The 18,389-nt window shown below is 39.3% G+C and overlaps 2 protein-coding genes across 6 annotated transcripts in view; one reads left to right on the top strand and one right to left on the bottom strand.

Annotated features, from left to right (window-relative positions):
• TFB1M (transcription factor B1, mitochondrial) overlaps positions 1-18,389 on the top strand; it is a 69,620-nt gene that overhangs the window by 30,742 nt on the left and 20,489 nt on the right. For 4 of the 5 annotated variants that reach the window (XM_086318490.1, XM_086318493.1, XM_086318489.1 and 1 more), the window contains exon 5: positions 3,289-3,408. In XM_086318490.1, coding sequence (XP_086174616.1) covers positions 3,289-3,408 — 120 coding nt within the window. Of the gene's footprint in view, positions 1-3,288; positions 3,409-3,755; positions 16,007-18,389 lie in introns of those variants that run through there. The other variant, XM_086318492.1, reaches the window with a different exon arrangement.
• On the bottom strand, positions 15,542-17,810 carry CLDN20 (claudin 20). The gene has a single exon (XM_086318495.1). The coding sequence runs from the start codon at positions 17,808-17,810 to the stop codon at positions 17,151-17,153; it is 660 nt and encodes a 219-aa protein (XP_086174621.1). The 3' UTR covers positions 15,542-17,150.

Below are 18,389 nucleotides of genomic sequence, written 5' to 3'. Positions count from 1 at the left end.
GTTTATTTTCTAATTTTATGATTACGTTCATGCTAGATTTTAGTTTTGCGCAACTGCTTTGAATTGTGCCAGTTTATACAATGCATTTTAGAAAATTTGAATCTTATGGCGTTGGTAAAATTAAGTTTCTTATTTTCCTTTATGAAGGGCTAGAAATATTTTTGACCATTTGATCCATGAGATTATTCTTTAACTTAAATATGTACTTCTGTTATTTTTTGTTATTTGCTTGAGAATATGTACAATTCTTGGTTTTACTAAGAAAGAATTGATTTTGTTGTATATGCTGTATCACTTGTCTGAAATTAACTTCCCAGTAATTTTAACTGTCCAAATAGAGACAAGAGCCAGGTAAATTAAAGTAAAAAAGGCTGAGATGAGGTCTGGTTTCTGAGTAACAAAATGTACTATAAAATCTACAGTTAGCTTTGCCTATAGGAAATTTTCTCAGCATCTCATATTAAAGCCTGTGTTTAAATCTTACTAAAGGAAAAGCTTTTACAAGTCAAATTACATGATTTTCATGCCCACGGTTGGTTAGAAGCAGCAAAGTAAAAGGGACTATTAGAGGTTAACACACACAGTGAAACAGGAAGGAGACCACCCAGCCCAGTAAATAGAACTTAAAGAATCACTCCAACTCTGACTGTTGAGTAGTAAGGCATGCCACAGGCACACTTGGCCCAGGATTATTCCAGTAATCATTGCTATCTGCAATGTTGACTCTGTGTCATTCTGAAGAGGTCCAGGGAGCTCTAGGAACAGGATGCATTTTAGAAAACTGTAACTGTAAGTCACTTCAGTCGTGTCCGACTCTGTGCGACCCCATAGACGGCAGCCCACTAGGCTCCCCCATCCCTGGGATTCTCCAGGCAAGAACACTGGAGTGGGTTGCCATTTCCTTCTGCAATGCGTGAAAGTGAAAAGTGAAAGTGAAGTCGCTCAGTCATGTCCGACTCTTAGCGACCTCATGGACTGCAGCCTACCAGGCTCCTCCGTCCATGGGATTTTCCAGGCAAGAGTACTGGAGTAGGGTGCCATTGCCATCTCCGCATTTTAGAAAAATAAGTGTAGAATTATTTTATGCATCACTCAGCTTTGTCCAACATACCGTATTTTTCATATCTTTTTAAAGAAATAAAACATTATGAATATGTTTGGAACCCCTTTTTCCCTCCTGTGAATTGACCTGTCTAAAAATCGATACTCAGTATTGCCATGAATATGTTTTGCTTGCTCTGCAGATATAGATAGATACACACATGCACATGGAGAGTAAACGATAAATAATCTTCTGACGTTTTCCTGTGAGTGCAGTCACACTACCTGTCTTCTGTCAGTTATTTGCTCTATTTGGGGATTTATGTTGGAAACCCTTGTTATTCATTGTAAATATTATTTAGTCCATTGTCAGAATTACCACAGTTTAATTATTCATTCACCTATTGATGGATCTTTGTTTTTTGGATACTACATACAGTGTTGCAGTGAATATCCTTATAAATATCTCCTGCGAAGCAGGTCTCTAGAATATAGTCATAAAGGTAAACCTGACGGATTACAGCAGTTTACTCAACTTTGGCTTTACTGTATATTGCCAGATTATAGTCCAAAATGCTTGTACCAGTTCCCACTCACTAGCAGCATATGAGAATTCCTATTGCTCCATGTACTCCCCAGTACTAGGTTCTGTTAAGTCGTTTCTCTGTGTGTAAGTTTTATTTCATGAAATATGAAATTGTATCTAAAATGGTTTTAATATGCATATCCCTGATCTGTAATTTACTTGAGCTTAGTTTATGATTATAGTTCGTTTGGGTTGCTACAATGTTTCTCTTCGTATTTTCTATTAGTTTATCTTTTGATTATTGATCTGTAGGAGTTTCTTCTATATTCTGAGCACTAATCCTTTGTCCGGAGAAGGCAATGGCACCCCACTCCAGTTCTTTTGCCTAGAAAATCCCATGAACAGAGGAGCCTGGTAGGCTGCAGTCCATGGGGTCGCTAGAGTCGGACACGACTGAGCAACTTCACTTTCACTTTTCACTTTCATGCGTTGGAGAAGGAAATGGCAACCCACTCCAGTGTTCTTGCCTGGAGAATCCCAGGGACGAGAAGCCTGGTGGGCTGCAGTCTATGGGGTCTGACAGAGTCAGACACGACTGAAGCGACGCAGCAGCAAATCCTTTGTCACATAAGAGTTTCAAATACCTTCTCTCAGTCTGTGACCTATCTTTATAGTGTTTTCATTATACAAAAAGTTCTTAAGTAGAACAATATATATCAGTCTTTTGTGACTACTGCTTTTGCATTATTAAGAAAGTCTTCCTGCCATGGGAGTCATAGATATTTACTCATAAAATTTTAAAATTTTAGTTTTCACTTACTGTTAATTCACTTGGAATTTATTTTTGGTTGATGAGATATGGGCCTACACAGTCCTCTTTGTCGATTCCTGCTTATACCACAGTCACCAAATGATCCATCCTCCTCCCTCTAGCAGTCCACACGTGCTTGGGTCTCTGAGGTTTTTGTTCCATGGGTATATTTGTGCCTCTAACAATATGATACTGCCTTAATTTTGATATCTGGTAAGGTGAATGCCCCCATATCACCTCCACAGAGCAGCCCCCTGCCCCGCATTGTTGACGTTCTTCTGGAGTGCCCTGGGGTATTCTTGGCCCTTTACTTTTTCATATAATGTTTATATGGAATTTAAAGTTCTTTTTAAAAATCCTTTGGGGATGTTGATTGAATTGTATATATTTATGAGTTAATTCACATATGTCTACTTTTAAAATAAAAATGTTTGGGTGCTTAAAAGAAAATAAGTTTTTTGTTAAAAAAAAAAAGTTCTCAAAATCAGCCAATTCAAGAGTTCTAAATATTCATGGTTTTATTACATTTAAATAAAGGACATACCATTGGAAATGTTCATTGAGACTTTGGGGTAGTTCATAAAACTGAAGCATCTTGAATTCATTATTCTTGCTGTTTTCACCTGTCTATATTTATGGATTACTTGTTTCATACAGTATCTTCTACCTTGAAAATCCCAATAGCCAGTGGTAGGGAAATTTTCTAATTTGATTTCTTTTAAGTGCATTGTGTGTATAACTCATACTTCATAGATGTACCTCAGTTAGTGTCGAAGGAAAATGTTCCCCGTGTTGGCTATATATCATGTTAGATAGCCCATGCTTTTAAAATTTACCTCAAAACAATGTACCTGGTGTTCATAGATGATGAATGAGTTTTTTGCCAAAATTCCTCTTTGTCCTTCTGCAGAGACTTACAGCTACTACTGGAAGCAAACAGCGAAGTCGCCTCTCCATCATGGCCCAGTACCTCTGCGACGTTCAGCACATCTTGACAATTCCAGGTCAGGCTTTTGTGCCCAAACCAGAGGTGAGTTTCTGATGATTTGTTTTAAACAGTATAGTATACTAGGACTAGGATGTGTGAGGATGTGTCATAGAAAATTATCGCTAGAATCTGATCTTCTATGCAAACTGTTCCATAACTTTTTCCTTCCCTCTCCTAAAACCATAAAAATCACAGTGGTGGATCAGTTCAGTTCAGTCGGTCAGTCGCATCTAACTCTTTGCGACCCCATGGACTGCAGCACGTAAGGCCTCCCTGTCCATCACCAACTCCCAGAGTTTAGTTAAACTCATGTCCATTGAGTCAGTGATGCCATCCAACTATCTCATCCTCTGTCATCCCCTTCTCCTTCCACCTTCAATCTTTTCCAGCATCGGGGTCTTTTCCAGTAAGTCAGCTCTTCACATGAGGTGGCCAAAGTATTGGAGTTTCAGCTTCAACATCAGCCCTTCCAATGAATATTCAGGACTGATTTCCTTTAGGATGAACTGGTTGGATCTCCTTGCAGTCCAAGGGACTCTCAAGAGTCTTCGCCAACACCATACTTCAAAAGCATCAATTCTTCGGTGCTCAGCTTCTTTGTAGTCCAACACTCACATCCATATATGACTACTGGAAAAACCATAGCCTTGACTAGACGGACCTTTGTTGGAGAAGTAATGTCTCTGCTTTTTAATATGCTGTCTAGGTTGGTCATAACTTTCCTTCCAAGGAGTAAGTGTCTTTGAATTTCATGGCTGCAGTCAACCATCTGCAGTGATTTTGGAGCCCCCAAAAATAAAGTCAGCCACTGTTTCCACTGTTTCCCCATCTATTTGCCATGAAGTGATGGGACTGGATGCCATGATCTTAGTTTTCTGAATGTTGAGCTTTAAGCCACTCTTTCACTCTCCTCTTTCACTTTCTTCAAGAGGCTCTTTAGTTCTTTGTTTTCTGCCTTAAGGGTGGTATTATCTGCATATCTGAGGTTATTGATAATTCGCCCAGCAATCTTGATTCCAGCTTGTGCTTCATCCAGCGCAGCGTTTCTCAAGATGTGCTCTGCATGTAAGTTAAATAAGCAGGGTAACAATACACAGCCTTGACGAACTCCTTTTCCTATTTGGAACCAGTCTGTTGTTCCATGTCCAGCTCTAACTGTTGCTTTCTGATCTGCATACAGATTTCTCAGGAGGCAGATCAGGTGGTCTGGTATTCCCATCTCTTTCAGAATTTTCCAGTTTGTTGTGATCCACACAGTCAAAGGCTTTGGCATAGTCAATAAAGCAGAAATAGATGTTTTTCTGGAACTCTCTTGCTTTTTCGGTGATCCAGTGGATGTTGGCAATTTGATTTCTGGTTCCTCTGCCTTTTCTAAAACCAGCTTGAACATCTGGAAGTTCACGGTTCTCATACCATTGAAGCCTGCCTGGAGAATTGTGCAGTAGTTTGAACACTCTTTGGCTTTACCTTTCCTTGGGATTGGAATGAAAACTGACCTTTTCCAATCCTGTGGCCACTGCTGAGTTTTCCAAATTTGCTGGCATATTGAGTGCAGCACTTTCACAGCATCATCTTTTAGGATTTGAAATAGCTCAACTGGAATTCCATCACCTCTGCTGGCTTTGTTCGTAGTGATGCTTCCTAAGGCCCACTTTGACTTCACATTCCAGGATGTCTGGCTCTAGGTGAGTGATCACACCATCATGATTATCTGGGTCGTGAAGATCTTTTTTGTATATTTCTTCTGTGTATTCTTGCCACCTTTTCTTAATATCTTCTGTTTCTGTTAGGTCCATACCATTTTTGTCCTGTATTGAGCCCATCTTTGCATGAAATGTTCCCTTGGTGTCTCTAATTTTTCTGAGTGGATAGTTAGCTCTTAATCTGATTTTTCTTCTCCTTAAACAGAATGACCAAACATCTAGGTTTATATGTGTTACCCTGATGGTGGTATTATCATTACTATAAATGTTTTCATCTTGAAGTTGTATTTTGTCCAATGCCTTTTCTGCATCTAGTGAGATCATCACATGATTTTCTTTCATTTAATTGATGTGTCATGTGTTACATTTATTGATTAGCATATGTTGAATCATCTTTACATCCCAGGAATGAGTCCCACATCATCATGGTATATAATCCTTTTGTGTTCTCAAATTTGGTTTGCTAATTTTTGGTGAGAATTTTTCATCTGTATTCATTAGGGATATTGGTCTACAGTTTTCTTGTGGTAGCCTTATCTGGCCTTGTTTTCAGGTAAATGCTGTTTTCATAGAATGAGTTTGGAAATATCCCCTCCTCCACAGTTTTTCGGAAGTGTTTGAGAAGGATTGATGTTAATTCTTCTTTGAACGGTAGAATTTTTTAGTTAAGCCGTCTGGTCCTGGGGTTTTCTGTGTTGGGAGGCTTTTGATTACTGATTCAATTTCTGCTTGCCATTGTTCAGATTTTCTGTTTCTTCCTTATTCAGCCTTGGTTGGTTGTATGTTTCTAAGAACGTATCCGTTTCCTCTGAGTTGTCTCATTTGTTGGCATATAATTTGTTCATGGTTGTCTTGTCTGTTCCTGTGTGTTTCTTTAGTCTCAGTTGTAATGTCTCCTTTTTCATTTCTGATTCTGAGTCTTCTTTTTTCTTAGTCTGGCTAAAGGTTTGTCACTTTTAATTTTTCAAAGAACCAGCTTTTGGTTTTGCTTTTTTATTTTTTAATAAACTCCATTTATTTCCACTCTGATCTTTATTTCCTTCTGCTAACCTTGTTCTTTTTCTAATTTCTTGAGGTATAAAGTTAGGTTGTTTGAGATTTTTTAAGTTCTTAATATATGTATTTATTGCTGTAAACATCTCAGAACTGCTTTTGCTACATTCCATAGTTTTTCAATATGTTGTATTTTCATTTATTATGTGAGATTTATTTCTCTTTTGACTTCTTCTTTGACCAGTTGGTTGTTCAGAAGTCTGTTATTTAGTTTCCACATACTTGTAGATTTTCCAGCTTTCCTCTTGTTGATTTCTACTTTCAATACCATTGTGGTGAGAAAAGATAATAGGTGTGATTTCCATCTTTAATTTTCTGAGATTTGTGCCTTATCATGATCTATACTAGAAAATGTCCCGTGTGCATTTGAAGAATGTGTATTCTCTGCTGTTGTGTGGAATGTTCTTTATATGCTTAAGTCCATTTACTCTAGAGTACGATTTAATTCCAACAATTTCATTGTTGATTTTCTGTCTGGATGATCTGTCTGTTGCTGACAGTGGCATATTGAAGTTTGTTACTCTTAACTGCGTTGTCATCTATTTCTCCCTTAGGATTTGCTTAATATATTAAAGTAGTCCAATGTTGAGTATATATATATTTACTATTGTAGTATTTTAAAGATGTAGTGACCCTTTTATCATTATGTAACAACCTTGTTTGTCTCTTGTTAACCAGTTTTTGGCTTGAAGTCTCTCTTACCTGATTCACAAATGGCTCGGCCCCTTTTCTTTTGATTTCAACTTCCAACCCTACACTTTGAGCCTATGTGTGTCTTTAGAGTTGAAATGAGCTTCTTGTAGGTAGCATATAGTTGTTGTTGTTGTTGTTGTTGTTTTAATTTCAATTGGAGGATAATTACTTTACTGTGATGGTTCTGCCATACATCAGTGTGAATTGGCTGTGGGAATCCATGAACCCTCCCTCCCTCGCCTGTCCCCACCCTCTCCCCTGTGTTGTCATGGAGCACCAGCTTTGGGTGCCCTGCTTCATACATCAAACTCGCACTGGTTACCTGTTTCACCTGTGATAAGGTATGTGTTTCTTTTTTCTCAAATCATCCCACCCTCCCCTCCTCCTGCTGAGTCCAAAATTCTTTTCTTTATGTCTGTGTCTCCTTTGCTGCCCTGTACGTAGGATTTTCGGTACCGTCTTTCTAGATTCCATATATATGCGTTAATATATGGTATTTGTCTTTCTCTTTCGGACTTCACTCAGTATAATAGGCTCTAGGTTCATCCACCTCATTAGAACTGACTCAAATGCCTTTCTTTTTTATAGCTGAGTAGTATTCCATTGGGTATGTGTACCACAACTTCCTTATCCAGTCATCTGCTAATGGACATCTAGGTTGCTTCCATGTCCTAGCTGTTGTACATAGTGCTGCAGTTAACATTGGGTATCTTCTTCAGTTCTGGTTTCCTGGGGGTATGTGCCCAGTAGTGGGATTGCTGGTTTCTATTGTAGTTTTATTCCTGGTTTTTTAAGAATCTCCATACTGTTCTCCATAGTGGTTGTATCAGTTTGCATTCCCACCAACAGTGTACAAGGATTCCCTTTTCTCCTCACCCTCTCCAGCATTTATTGTTTGTAGACTTTTTGATGATGCCCATTCTGACCAGTGTGAGATGATACCTCATTGTGGTTTTGATTTGTATTTCATGAGCAGTGTTGGTTTGTTTTTTTTTGTTTTTTAATCCATCTAGTCATTGTGTGTTTTTTGATTGGTGAATTCAGTTCATTTATATTAGATTATTGACAGAGGATTTACCACTGCTCTCTTCCTTATGCCTTCTGGTTATTTTGTATCACACTGTTTTTTCCCTCTCTGTGTCTGTCTATCTTTCTAATGTGGTGGGTTTCCATAGTCATTTACTCAATCTTTCCTTTTCTATCTTTCATGACTCTAGAGTTTGGCTTTGTGTTTAACATATGGCTTACCTAAAAAAATCTCAAATAAAATGGTTCTTCTTATGCTGATATCACCTTATCTTTATTTGTCTATAAAGATTCTACCCTTTTACTCTTCCGCTTATATATCTTTATCACAATTTCTCTCTTTTAGTGCTCTGAATTCATTGAGAAATTGTAATAGCTTTCCTTAAGCCTTTATGCTATAAGTAAGTGGTTAACATACCATTCTAATAGGGTTAAAGTTTTCTAATTCTGACTATTTTTCACCTTTTCCAGGGTATTGTGAACTTTTATTGTCAGTAAATAATGTATTCTTATTTCAGTTTGAAGAATTCCTTTTACCATTTCTTTCAAGGAGGTATAGTGGTGTGAACTCCCTCAGTTTTTGTTTTCTGGGAAAGCCTTTATTTCTTCTTCATATTTGAAGGATAACTTTGACAGATAATTGGCTGGCGATTTTTATCTTTTAACACTTTGAATATGTCATTCCACTCTCTCCTGGCCTGTAATATTTCTGCTGAGAAATCTGCTGTTAGCTCAGAGAGAGTTTCTTTGTAGGTTACTTCCTCCCCACGCCCCCACCCCATGCCTTTAAGATTCTTTCTCTATCATTGATTTTTGACAGTTTCATTATAATGTATCTTGGATAAGGTCTTTTGTATTGAGGTGATAGGATGTTCTTTTAGCTTCTTGGACATGTATGCTAGGTTCTTTCCCCAGGTTTGAGAAGCTGTCAGCAATTATTTTTCTAAATATACCCTCTGCTCTCTTCTCCTCAACATAGATCGATTATTCTTATATTTGGCTTTCTCCTCATACCTGATAGGTCTCAGGGTTTCTTCACTTTTAAAAATTTTATCTCACTCCTGAGTCATTCCTAAATTCCCGCCTTTCAAGTTCCTAATTCCTTCTTCAGTCTTATCTGCCCTTTCTTAAGCTTTCTAATGTATTTTTCTTAAGCTTTCTAATGTATTTTTCAGTCTGATCTGCCCTTTCTTAAGCTTTCTAATGTATTTTTCATCTCATTCATTGAATTTTTCAGCTCCAGAATTGGGTTATTTTTTAAAATTTCAGTCTCTTTGATAAAGACCTCATTCTGTTCATTAATTTTATTCTTGAGTTCATCAAATTGCCTTTCTGAGTTTGAAAGTGAAAGTGTCAGTCACTCAGTCATATCTGACTCATTGTGACCCCATTGGATGTAGGCCCCCCAGGCTCCTCTGTCCATGGAGTTCTCCAGGCAAGAATACTGGAATGGGTTGCCGTTTCCTTCTCCAGGGCATCTTTCCAACCCAGGGATCGAACCTGGTTCTCCTGCATTACAGGCAGATTCTTTACCATCTGAGCCACCAGGGGAAAGCTCTGAGTTTACTTGTGGCCCATTGAGTTTCATCATAACAGCTATTTTCAATTCTTTATAAGTTAGATTACAGTATCCTGTGCCTTTGAGTTTAGTTACTGGAGAACAATCATTTTTCTTTTTGTGATACCGTATTACCCTGATTTTCATTGTGTTTGACTGGAATGTGCCTCTGCCGTTGCTTTTAAAGTAATACACTTGTTTACTTTGGTAAACGTAATAGAAACCCTTGTTTTCCAAACAGTGGCGCTATAGCTCAGGTTTTTGGTGTCTGTTTCTGATCTGGTTTTGGGGCTACACTCTGGATGGGGGGCAGTGGTGGGGAGTGTTTTTAAAAAAAAAAAAAAAAGTGCTGTAGGAAAAGCTGGTGGCAGAGTGGAGGGAGGTTTGGGCTCAGTGCTGGAGGCTTTGCACGCTCACAGCCCAGTGAGGACACCCTCAAGTGGGGATGCTTCCAGGGGTCCAAGGCAGACAGCAGGTAACAGTACCTTCCCTGCCCTGTTATACTCGTCTGCCTCGTTCCCTTTCCTCTCCCTCCCCTCAGTCATAGAGGTTTCTCAAAAATCCAGATGCTGCTGGAGAGAATCAGGTCCCTCCAGTTGTAACCTGTACAGCTGGGCGGTCAGCCACTCGCCCCTTTCTCTTTCCATCTCCTCTGTGAGGCAAGTTCTCACTGTCCTGATGAAAACTCAGCCCTAGGCAGGGAGAGGGACTGACTCCTCGAGTTCCTCCTCCTCGCCTCCAGGCTGGTCTCTGTTGTGCTCCAGTGGCGTGCCTGGTTCTCCCTTTGTCTGGCTGACCTCCACAAGTTCTCAGTGCCCTGCATGTCCGCCATGGATTTCAATCTCCAGTTTTGCTTCCCCCAGCCCTGCCCCCATCAGTCACTGGGGGTAGGGTCGGCTCACCACCATCTTTAGGCCCAAAGCCCCCTCCAGGATCCTGTCTCCTTTGTGCAGCGCAGGAAGTCTGCTGGTTGGTCTGGTGCGAATGATGAGCTGTGAGAGGACTGAAAGAAGCGGCTCATTGCTGCCAAGGTGCTGATGCCACTCTCAGAATCCAAATGTTTTTTATTTGTAATGATTTCCCCCACTTTTTGGAGAAACTTTGTTTTGACAGCTTTACTTGTGATGAGTCATCTGTGGAAAAATAGTTGGATATTAAACTAGGCTCTGACTATTATATGCTAATCACAGAAGAATAAAAGCTAAGTACAGAAACAAAGCTTCTTTGCCAGAAATACAAACCAATAAGCCAGTGTCTAGTTTAACAAAACCACTGCTGGATGAATTACTGCAGGACATACATGTAGTATAAAATCTTATTTCTTCATTGAAGGTACACTGAGCCCCAACTGCATGAAAAGCCCTAAGCTAGGCAGAGAGGTGGTGGTAACAGGAATGACAAATCAGACATCTCCCTTCAGGAGTTCACAGCTAGTGAGGAGCAGTTTTCTTCTTGTTGAAACGCAAGTATAAAGTCTTGCAAAGCTTCCTTTGGATTCTTTGACATTCACTGATATAAGTAGATATCATGAAAAATTGTGTTATGTGGTTTTTAGATTTAGGTGTAGGTGTATGTTATTGGTTTAGAATGGAGCCCCTGACCAGTAGCATTCGACCTGTTTGTACCTACCGAATCATGATCTGAGGCATCTCCATGGCCTTTGCTGCCAGCTTCTACTTCCTCTGCCACGTCAGTCACAGTTACCCAAGCTTTCCAGGACCTTTAGGAATTCAGTCCGTCTTCCACTTTTATAGCAGACTTAATTGTCATCTTTTTCTTAATCAAACTCAGTATTACCTTCCTTCAGCATGTCAAGCTTTCAGACATTGTAAATAACTTCTTCCAAAATAATAGATCCTTTTAGATCCTAGACAGAATTTGTTTGAAGATACCTTTTGGCTCATCAGATTTAACACATTGGTGCTCTCAGGGATTTTTTGCCCTAGAACAAGTGGCCACTGTAATGAAGACCAAGTCACCATAGAGCTTTCTCTCTTCTTATAAGGCATATATATGTGTGTGTACAAGACTTTCAATAGTATAAGACCCAGTTATATCAGGAACCAAGATCTTTACTTTAGGCTTTTATATTGGTGGTTATCATTGTCATCCAGAATCTTCAGGCTTTTTACCAGAGGTTTCTTAGAGTGGGTATTAGAGTGTTTTACTGGAAGGTTTTTCTTTGTTTTAGTTACCTAGCTGAGAGTAATTGATGGTGTTTGGAGGTTATTATCAACTTTGTCTTTTATTTAAAAGGATAAGATCCACATGTAGTTTATTAAAGCACTTCGCAGGTGACTTAGTGGTGAGGAATCCACCTGCCAATGCAGAAGACCTGGGCTCGACCCCTGACTCAGGAAGATCCCCTGGAGAAGGAAATGGCAACCCACTCCAGTATTCTTGCCTGGAAAATTCCATAGAGGAACCTGGTAGGCTGCAATCTATGGGGTCGCAAAGAGTCAGACACAACTGAGTGACTGAACACGCATGTAGTTAACTAAAAGTACTTTCCCCTCCAGGACTAAGGCCTTATGAAAGTATTATTTGTAAAATAGCTAGCTGTGTCTTTGATTGTTTTTTCCCCCACTGAGGATGTTTGCTTTTTTGGCAAACTAAGCATGCAGAAGTTTTCTTTGCTTAGTTTTTATTGTGTTATAAATAATACATGTAGGTAATTTATTTGTAACCTAAGCAAATGGTAATCAAGGGAGAGAGAATGTATTATTATAAAGGAAACAGATGATTAAATTTTAGTTGTAAAAGAATATGCTACTTCTCTAAAGTAGTTTTACCATATTAGGGCAAATCAGGAGTACTCTGAGGAAAGCCAGAAAATATTTGACTGATCGTTAACATTGAGCAAATCTTTAAGAATTCGTTTTCATAAGAAAGGGGAAGAGTTTTTACAGAATTGATAAAAAATAACAGTATATGGCGGTCCTGCTGGCTAAATCCTTCTAAACAGAAGAAGAGAACGTCTCAAGCACAACATAGACAAAATATGCTCAGTGCTAAAATAGAGGTGCAGGCAGATTCCTGAAAGAGTTGAAAGGGGGAGGTTAATTCTCTGTATATGCTCAGAAGAAATTTACTAAAATTCAATACGTGTTCTTAATCAAATTCTAAGAATTAGATTTGGAGAAATTCTTTTGATATAACAAGAAAGGCTTACTTACAACCATCTTAGGATTTTTCCTGCGAGAATCGATTAACCCTTCTAATAATCAGTCTTTAACTAACTTAATCAAAATCAAGCTTTAATGACAGAACTTTCACTGCTGTAAACCTATTACAGCTACACCTGGCTCACTCTTGCCAGACTCTTCCCTCTCATTAACTTCTCTAGCGCAGTCCCCAAAGTATGAACCCCAAATTCTTTTCTATTTACAGAAAACACAATCTCTTAGGTTCTTAAAATTAGACTAATTTGTCTATTCTAATTTTTCTTACAATTTGTAGTAAATGGATTTTTAAGTTAGAATTTTTTATAATTTTGTATTTTTCTTTCACTGAGTTAATAACATTATTTTACCAATTAGAAGACAAAATCTCTTTTGCAGTACAGATTCACAGTTGAAAAATGCTTCCATGAGAACATAAGATTAGTTTAAGTCTCTCAAGCTGGCATCTGAAAACCCCTGAGAATCCATACATTTCTGGGGTTCCACTGTAATTTTTTTCAATTAGACTGCACATTGTCGTCAGTCTCCATATCCATGGTTCCACATTGGTAGACTTAGTCAACACCCAGATTAAAAATAGAAAAAAATTCCAGAACATTCCAAAAAGGAAAGCTTGAATTTGCCACTTATTGTCATCTATTTACATACCATTTACTTTGTATTAGGTATTATAAGTAATCGGAGATGATTGAAAGTATTTGGGAGGATGTATGTAGGATCTGTGCGAATGCTGTGCCACATTGTATAAGGGACTTACTTGAGTGTCCTTTGATTTTTGGAATCCATGGGGGTCCTAGAACCAGTGCCCCACAGATACTGAGAGACTGCCGTACTCAAGTGTGAGAAATCCTGAGCCATTAGCTATTCCCTCAAAATTTTATGTCACCTTTTTTCTGTTATAAATTGTGGTTGTGGATCTGCTTTAACATCCTTTCCACATCACTGTCCTATACTCCAAGGTAGCAGAAAAGACACTTAGATACAATCTGAGAATTGCAGCAGGCCCTTCTGATTGATGTGACAGAGACACTGGTAGAAGAGCTAGAAGTGCTTTCAAGTCAGCTGGTCCTCCTGGAATTCCAGTGCTCCTAGTTCTGAGAACTTGGTCATGTTAATAGGCTGAGTTTTAATACATCAAACAGGGTAGTAATGTCACCCTTAGTGTTGTTGGTGAGGAATAGAAATAATCGAGATGCAGTGCCTAACAGGAGTAGCTCACACAAGGAGACAGTTAAAGGTAGATCTTACTGTTATCAGTTCAGTCACTTAGTCGTGTCCGACTCTTTGTGACCCCATGAGCTGCAGCACGCCAGGCCTCCCTGTCCATCCCCAACTCCTGGAGCTTGCTCAAACTCATGTCCATTGAGTCGGTGATGCCATCCAACCATCTCATCCTCCGTCGCCCGCTTCTCCTCCTGCCCTCAATCTTTCCCAGCATCAGAGTCTTTTCCAGTGAGTCAGTTCTTCACTTCAGGTGGCCAGAGTTTTGGAGTTTCAGCTTCAGCATCAGCCTTCCCTTGAATGTTCAGGATTGATTTCCTTTAGGATGGACTGGCTTGATCTACCTGAAGTCCAAGGGACTCTTCAAGAGTCTTCTCCAACACAACAGTTCAAATGCATCAATTCTTTGGCGCTCAGCTTTCTTTATAGTCCAACTCTCGCATCTATACATGACTACTGGAAAAACCATAGCCTTGACTAGATGGACCTTTGTTGGCAAAGTAATGCCTCTGCTTTTTAACATGCTGTCTAGGTTGGTCATAGCTTTTCTTCCAAGGAGCAAGGGTCTTTTAATTTCATGTCTTCAGTCACCATCTGCAGTGATTTTGGAGCCCAAAAAATAAAGTCTGTCACTTTCCCCATCTGTTTGCCATGAAGTGATGGGACCGGATGCCATGATCTTAGTTTTCTGAATGTTGAGTTTTAAGCCAACTTTTTTACTCTTCTTTCACTTTCATCAGGAGGCTTACTGTTATGGTTATAAACAATTATTTATGGACTAGTTGTAATACCCTAATAAAGTAATGTGGATTATAACTTTTAAGACGTATAATTTATATCTTGTCTATTTAGAAGTATGGTATATGGAGCAAGTAACACCCTAACATAGTACAGATTGAAAGCATAAAATTGTGTCAGTACAATCTTAGATGAATTAAAGATGTTACACCCCTGACATAAAGGTCAGCACTTTGGGGCATCCACACGTGACCTTTGAGAACAACAGCAGTTTAGAGGCTTTCAGCTGCACTTGCCCGCAGCTCTTGAGGCCTCAACCTCTGGTAAAATAATCTTAAGCTTAGTCAATGGATGAGTCCACAGAAGATACAGGGGAGTACCTTGATGTACCACTGTTAGTCAGTCTGACTCCACCTCCTGGAAGCAGTGGTGCCCTGACCTTCAGTAGAGTCAGCCCCTGATCCATGAGCCATTAGCATCCAGTACCCACAACAGCTGGGGGAGCGGGGTTAGGGGTATGGTGCCACCTACAGCTCTGGTTTCTGCCACTAGACAAAGCTGTCACATTCCTTATGTGGCCTTCTCTGACCTGGTTACCTGGGAAGTTCAAAACTAAAGTTCATATTTAATTGCTTTAACAACTGTAAACCAGGATTATTCCTGTCTTCCTTTTCTTTGTGATTTTAGCCTGTCTTCTTTATCTTTTGGTTTTTGTATGTATTGGGCCAGCAGTTTAATTTTAAATTGCCTCAAATGCTTTTTGGAAGTGGATGAGTCTAAAAGAAAAATGTGTAAATTAAAAGTCAGTTTTATAATTAGAAAAATACCAGCATTGTCCTCCTTAAAAATCAGATAAAACAAGTGTTGAATAGAAAAAAAAGTATTTACAATTATAATCCATTTTAATTATGCTTAATTATAATTCAACTTAGTTATGCTTTCATATGTACTCAAGAGTAAAATAAGCAATAAATATAAATCCAGGGAGGAAACAAAATTGCTTTTTTGCAGATGATACGTTTTATTTATAAAACACAATGAAATGAACAAAATTGTTGGAGGTAAACAGAAATATGCAACAAATTTTGCAAAATTACACGCTATGATGGAAATCCTTTAAAGTCAATAAAGTTAGTATATTCTCAAGTCATATAGCTAAAAATACAGATGACATTTGCTTAGAAGATATTTTGACCACTCAAAAGGAATATATACATAAATGCATTCCTAATACCCATGTGAAATCATATCTTTATTTTAGATCTTTGATGATGATACAGGAGAGAATGATCTATCAAATAAAACAGCTGTAAAATATTTTAGTCTGTACTTCATATGCACAATTCAAACTTATTCACATAAAAGATAACTTCCCACTATTAATGCATAATGAAGTAGCCTTTCCCCCTTTACCATTATGTTACGAACAATAACTAAGCTTAAATGAATAAATTATTAGAAACAGCTGTGTGCGGTGTTTCTTTTGCACATTGGAAAATCCAGTTTTTATTTTCTTTAAATATTTGAATTACATATAAGATAATCTAACTTTTAAAGCATTCTTTATTCTTTAAAACATTTTCATAACCATTAATTGAAGCACCTCATTTGTAAAAACGTTTTTAACATGAATCAAACTTAAGAAAAAATGACAACTTGAAAGTAACCTTTAGCATTCAAATACTAATCAGTGTGATATTAAATGATAGGGGCAAATCAAAAATGCTAGAGGTAAATGAACCTAATCTGGAGAGTCCTCTTGTTAGCAGCCACAAGAGGGCAGTTCATAAGCATTTTAAAACAGATTCTTCTTGTTTTCACTTAGCTTATACATAATGCTTTAAAAGTCCTAGAGATTTCAGTTTGGGTTTAGTTTGATTTTGCTTTGCTGTGGTAGCATTTACCAATTTCCTTTATTTCCATCTAATCTTTGAACGCCATATTGTATGGAGATTATATTTCCTAAAGTGTAAAAAATGTCCTCTGCCGGGAGGCCACAGTGGATGGGGACTCGAGGTTTGGGCCACCTCTGAAACAAGTGGACATCTTCTGTGCGTAAGGTGCAGTCATACAATGGAGCTTGAAAACAGAAGTAAGTTACTGTCGTCAGGCAGAGATAGCAAAAGCAGATGATACCTGAATTAACACCAGGACAAGGTGCTTTTTATACTTAGTTCTTTTATGAAGTCCAATTAAATACCGGTTAGTAAGATGTAATGGCAGCCCACTCCAGTGCTCTTGCCTGGAGAACCCCAGGGAAGGGGGAGCCTGGTGGGCTGCTATCTATGGGGTTGCACAGAGTCGGACACGACTGAAGTGACTTAGCAGCAGCAGTAAGATGTATCAACAGTTTATCTTTAAGAAGAAAAGGCTGTAAAATAATTGCCTTATTAATATAATCAGAACCGGTTTCTTTTATAAATCTTCAGGTAAAACATGATAATAATGGGAAAGTAATGTAAAACAGATATACACAAAATCTAGCATTTTGAAAAACTTCATTTTTAAAGTATTTCACATTCTTTGTAGAGAAAGTTAAGCACAATTCTGGTATTTAAAGACAAAAGTCACAGCAGGCACCTAAAAATTCCATGTGCATCACACAGTTCTTCACACATAGTCCTTCATGCTGTATGCCGAACTGTCCTCTGGCTGTGCGGTGGAGACAGGCAGCTGCTTGCATGGGTGGAGCAAAGCTCCCGAATTCTTCTTCAGACAGGATGTGCAGAAGATCATGCCGGAGATCACCAGCAGCACGGCCGAAATGATTCCAAGGTAGACAGCTCCTCCAGGCTCATGTTTGTTGCTTTGTGGAACCGTCAAGTCCAGAAAGTTTGCTATGATCTCCTTTGTGTACCACACAGTTGGTATTAAACCAGAGGTCCCTGCAGACAGGAAACAAACTCCTCCAGCAAAACAGGCATGCCTCTTGGTTTCCGGGTCCCCTCCTAAGCGAGTGCACTCCATCCCCACTGTGGAAGTGCAGATCCCCACTGCAGACAGGATGCAGGCCAGGATCATGGCGGCCCTCGCGGCCTGCTCGTGGCTGGGGAGGGCCAGGACGGAGTACTTCAGAGTGCAGCTGAACATCCCGGTGCTGTACCACGTGCAGTCCATCCACAGCCCTTCCAGCCGCTCGATGGTCGTGATGATGTTGGAGCCCGCATCCATGTTCACCTTCCAGTTGGGTAGCAGCGTGGCCGCGAGGACTCCAGAGACCCCAGATAAGGCCAGGGCGAAAGCCAGGAGCTGGACACCCGCTGTGGCCATGACGTCGCTGCGACCTCTGTCCTCCCAGAAAACCCCGACGGCTCTCGGTCAGAATTGTAGCTATTTCTGCACAGTAGAAAACCAAGTAACAAAAGGCTGGGGAAAGAAGACAAGATCAGGACTGAAAGAAAGGACAAACAAAGACTTCTGTGAACAGTGAAAACTGAGACACACCTGACGAGGCCTCCACAGGGGATGAGGTCACCGCTTCCCAGGAGAGAAGCTCACACCAGGTCCCGGGGCTGCCGTTTCCTCAGTGATTTTGGTCAGGTGGTGCTTGATGCATGGAGTCAAGGAAGGAGATGTCCACTTTGTTTCTTGACTTAAAATTTTAAAAAGTGTTTATTGGAGTGTAATTAATTTATAACGTTACAGCTTCTGCTGTACAGCAAAGTCAATCAGTTATACGTACGTCCACTCTTTTTTGGATTCTATTCTCTGTAAGTCATTACAGAATATTGAGTAGCATTCCCTGTGCTATACAGTAGGTTCTTGTCAGTTATTTTATATATAGTAGTTTTACTTAAAATTTAAACCCTGCTAAAGTTGTCTATAGGGTAGGCCTGTACCTTGTTAGGA

This window comes from Bos grunniens, chromosome 9 (genome assembly GCF_055505025.1).
Source record: "Bos grunniens cultivar Pamir isolate PY7600 chromosome 9, Bosgru_T2T1.0, whole genome shotgun sequence".
Classification (NCBI taxonomy): domain Eukaryota; kingdom Metazoa; phylum Chordata; class Mammalia; order Artiodactyla; family Bovidae; genus Bos; species Bos grunniens.
Note: the sequence above shows the minus strand (reverse complement) of the source record. Positions and strands in the feature narration are given on the sequence as shown.

Bases quoted from the DNA above. Each gene is read 5' to 3' on its own strand.
- CLDN20 (XM_086318495.1), bottom strand. From the start codon at position 17,810: ATGGCCACAGCGGGTGTCCAGCTCCTGGCTTTCGCCCTGGCCTTATCT.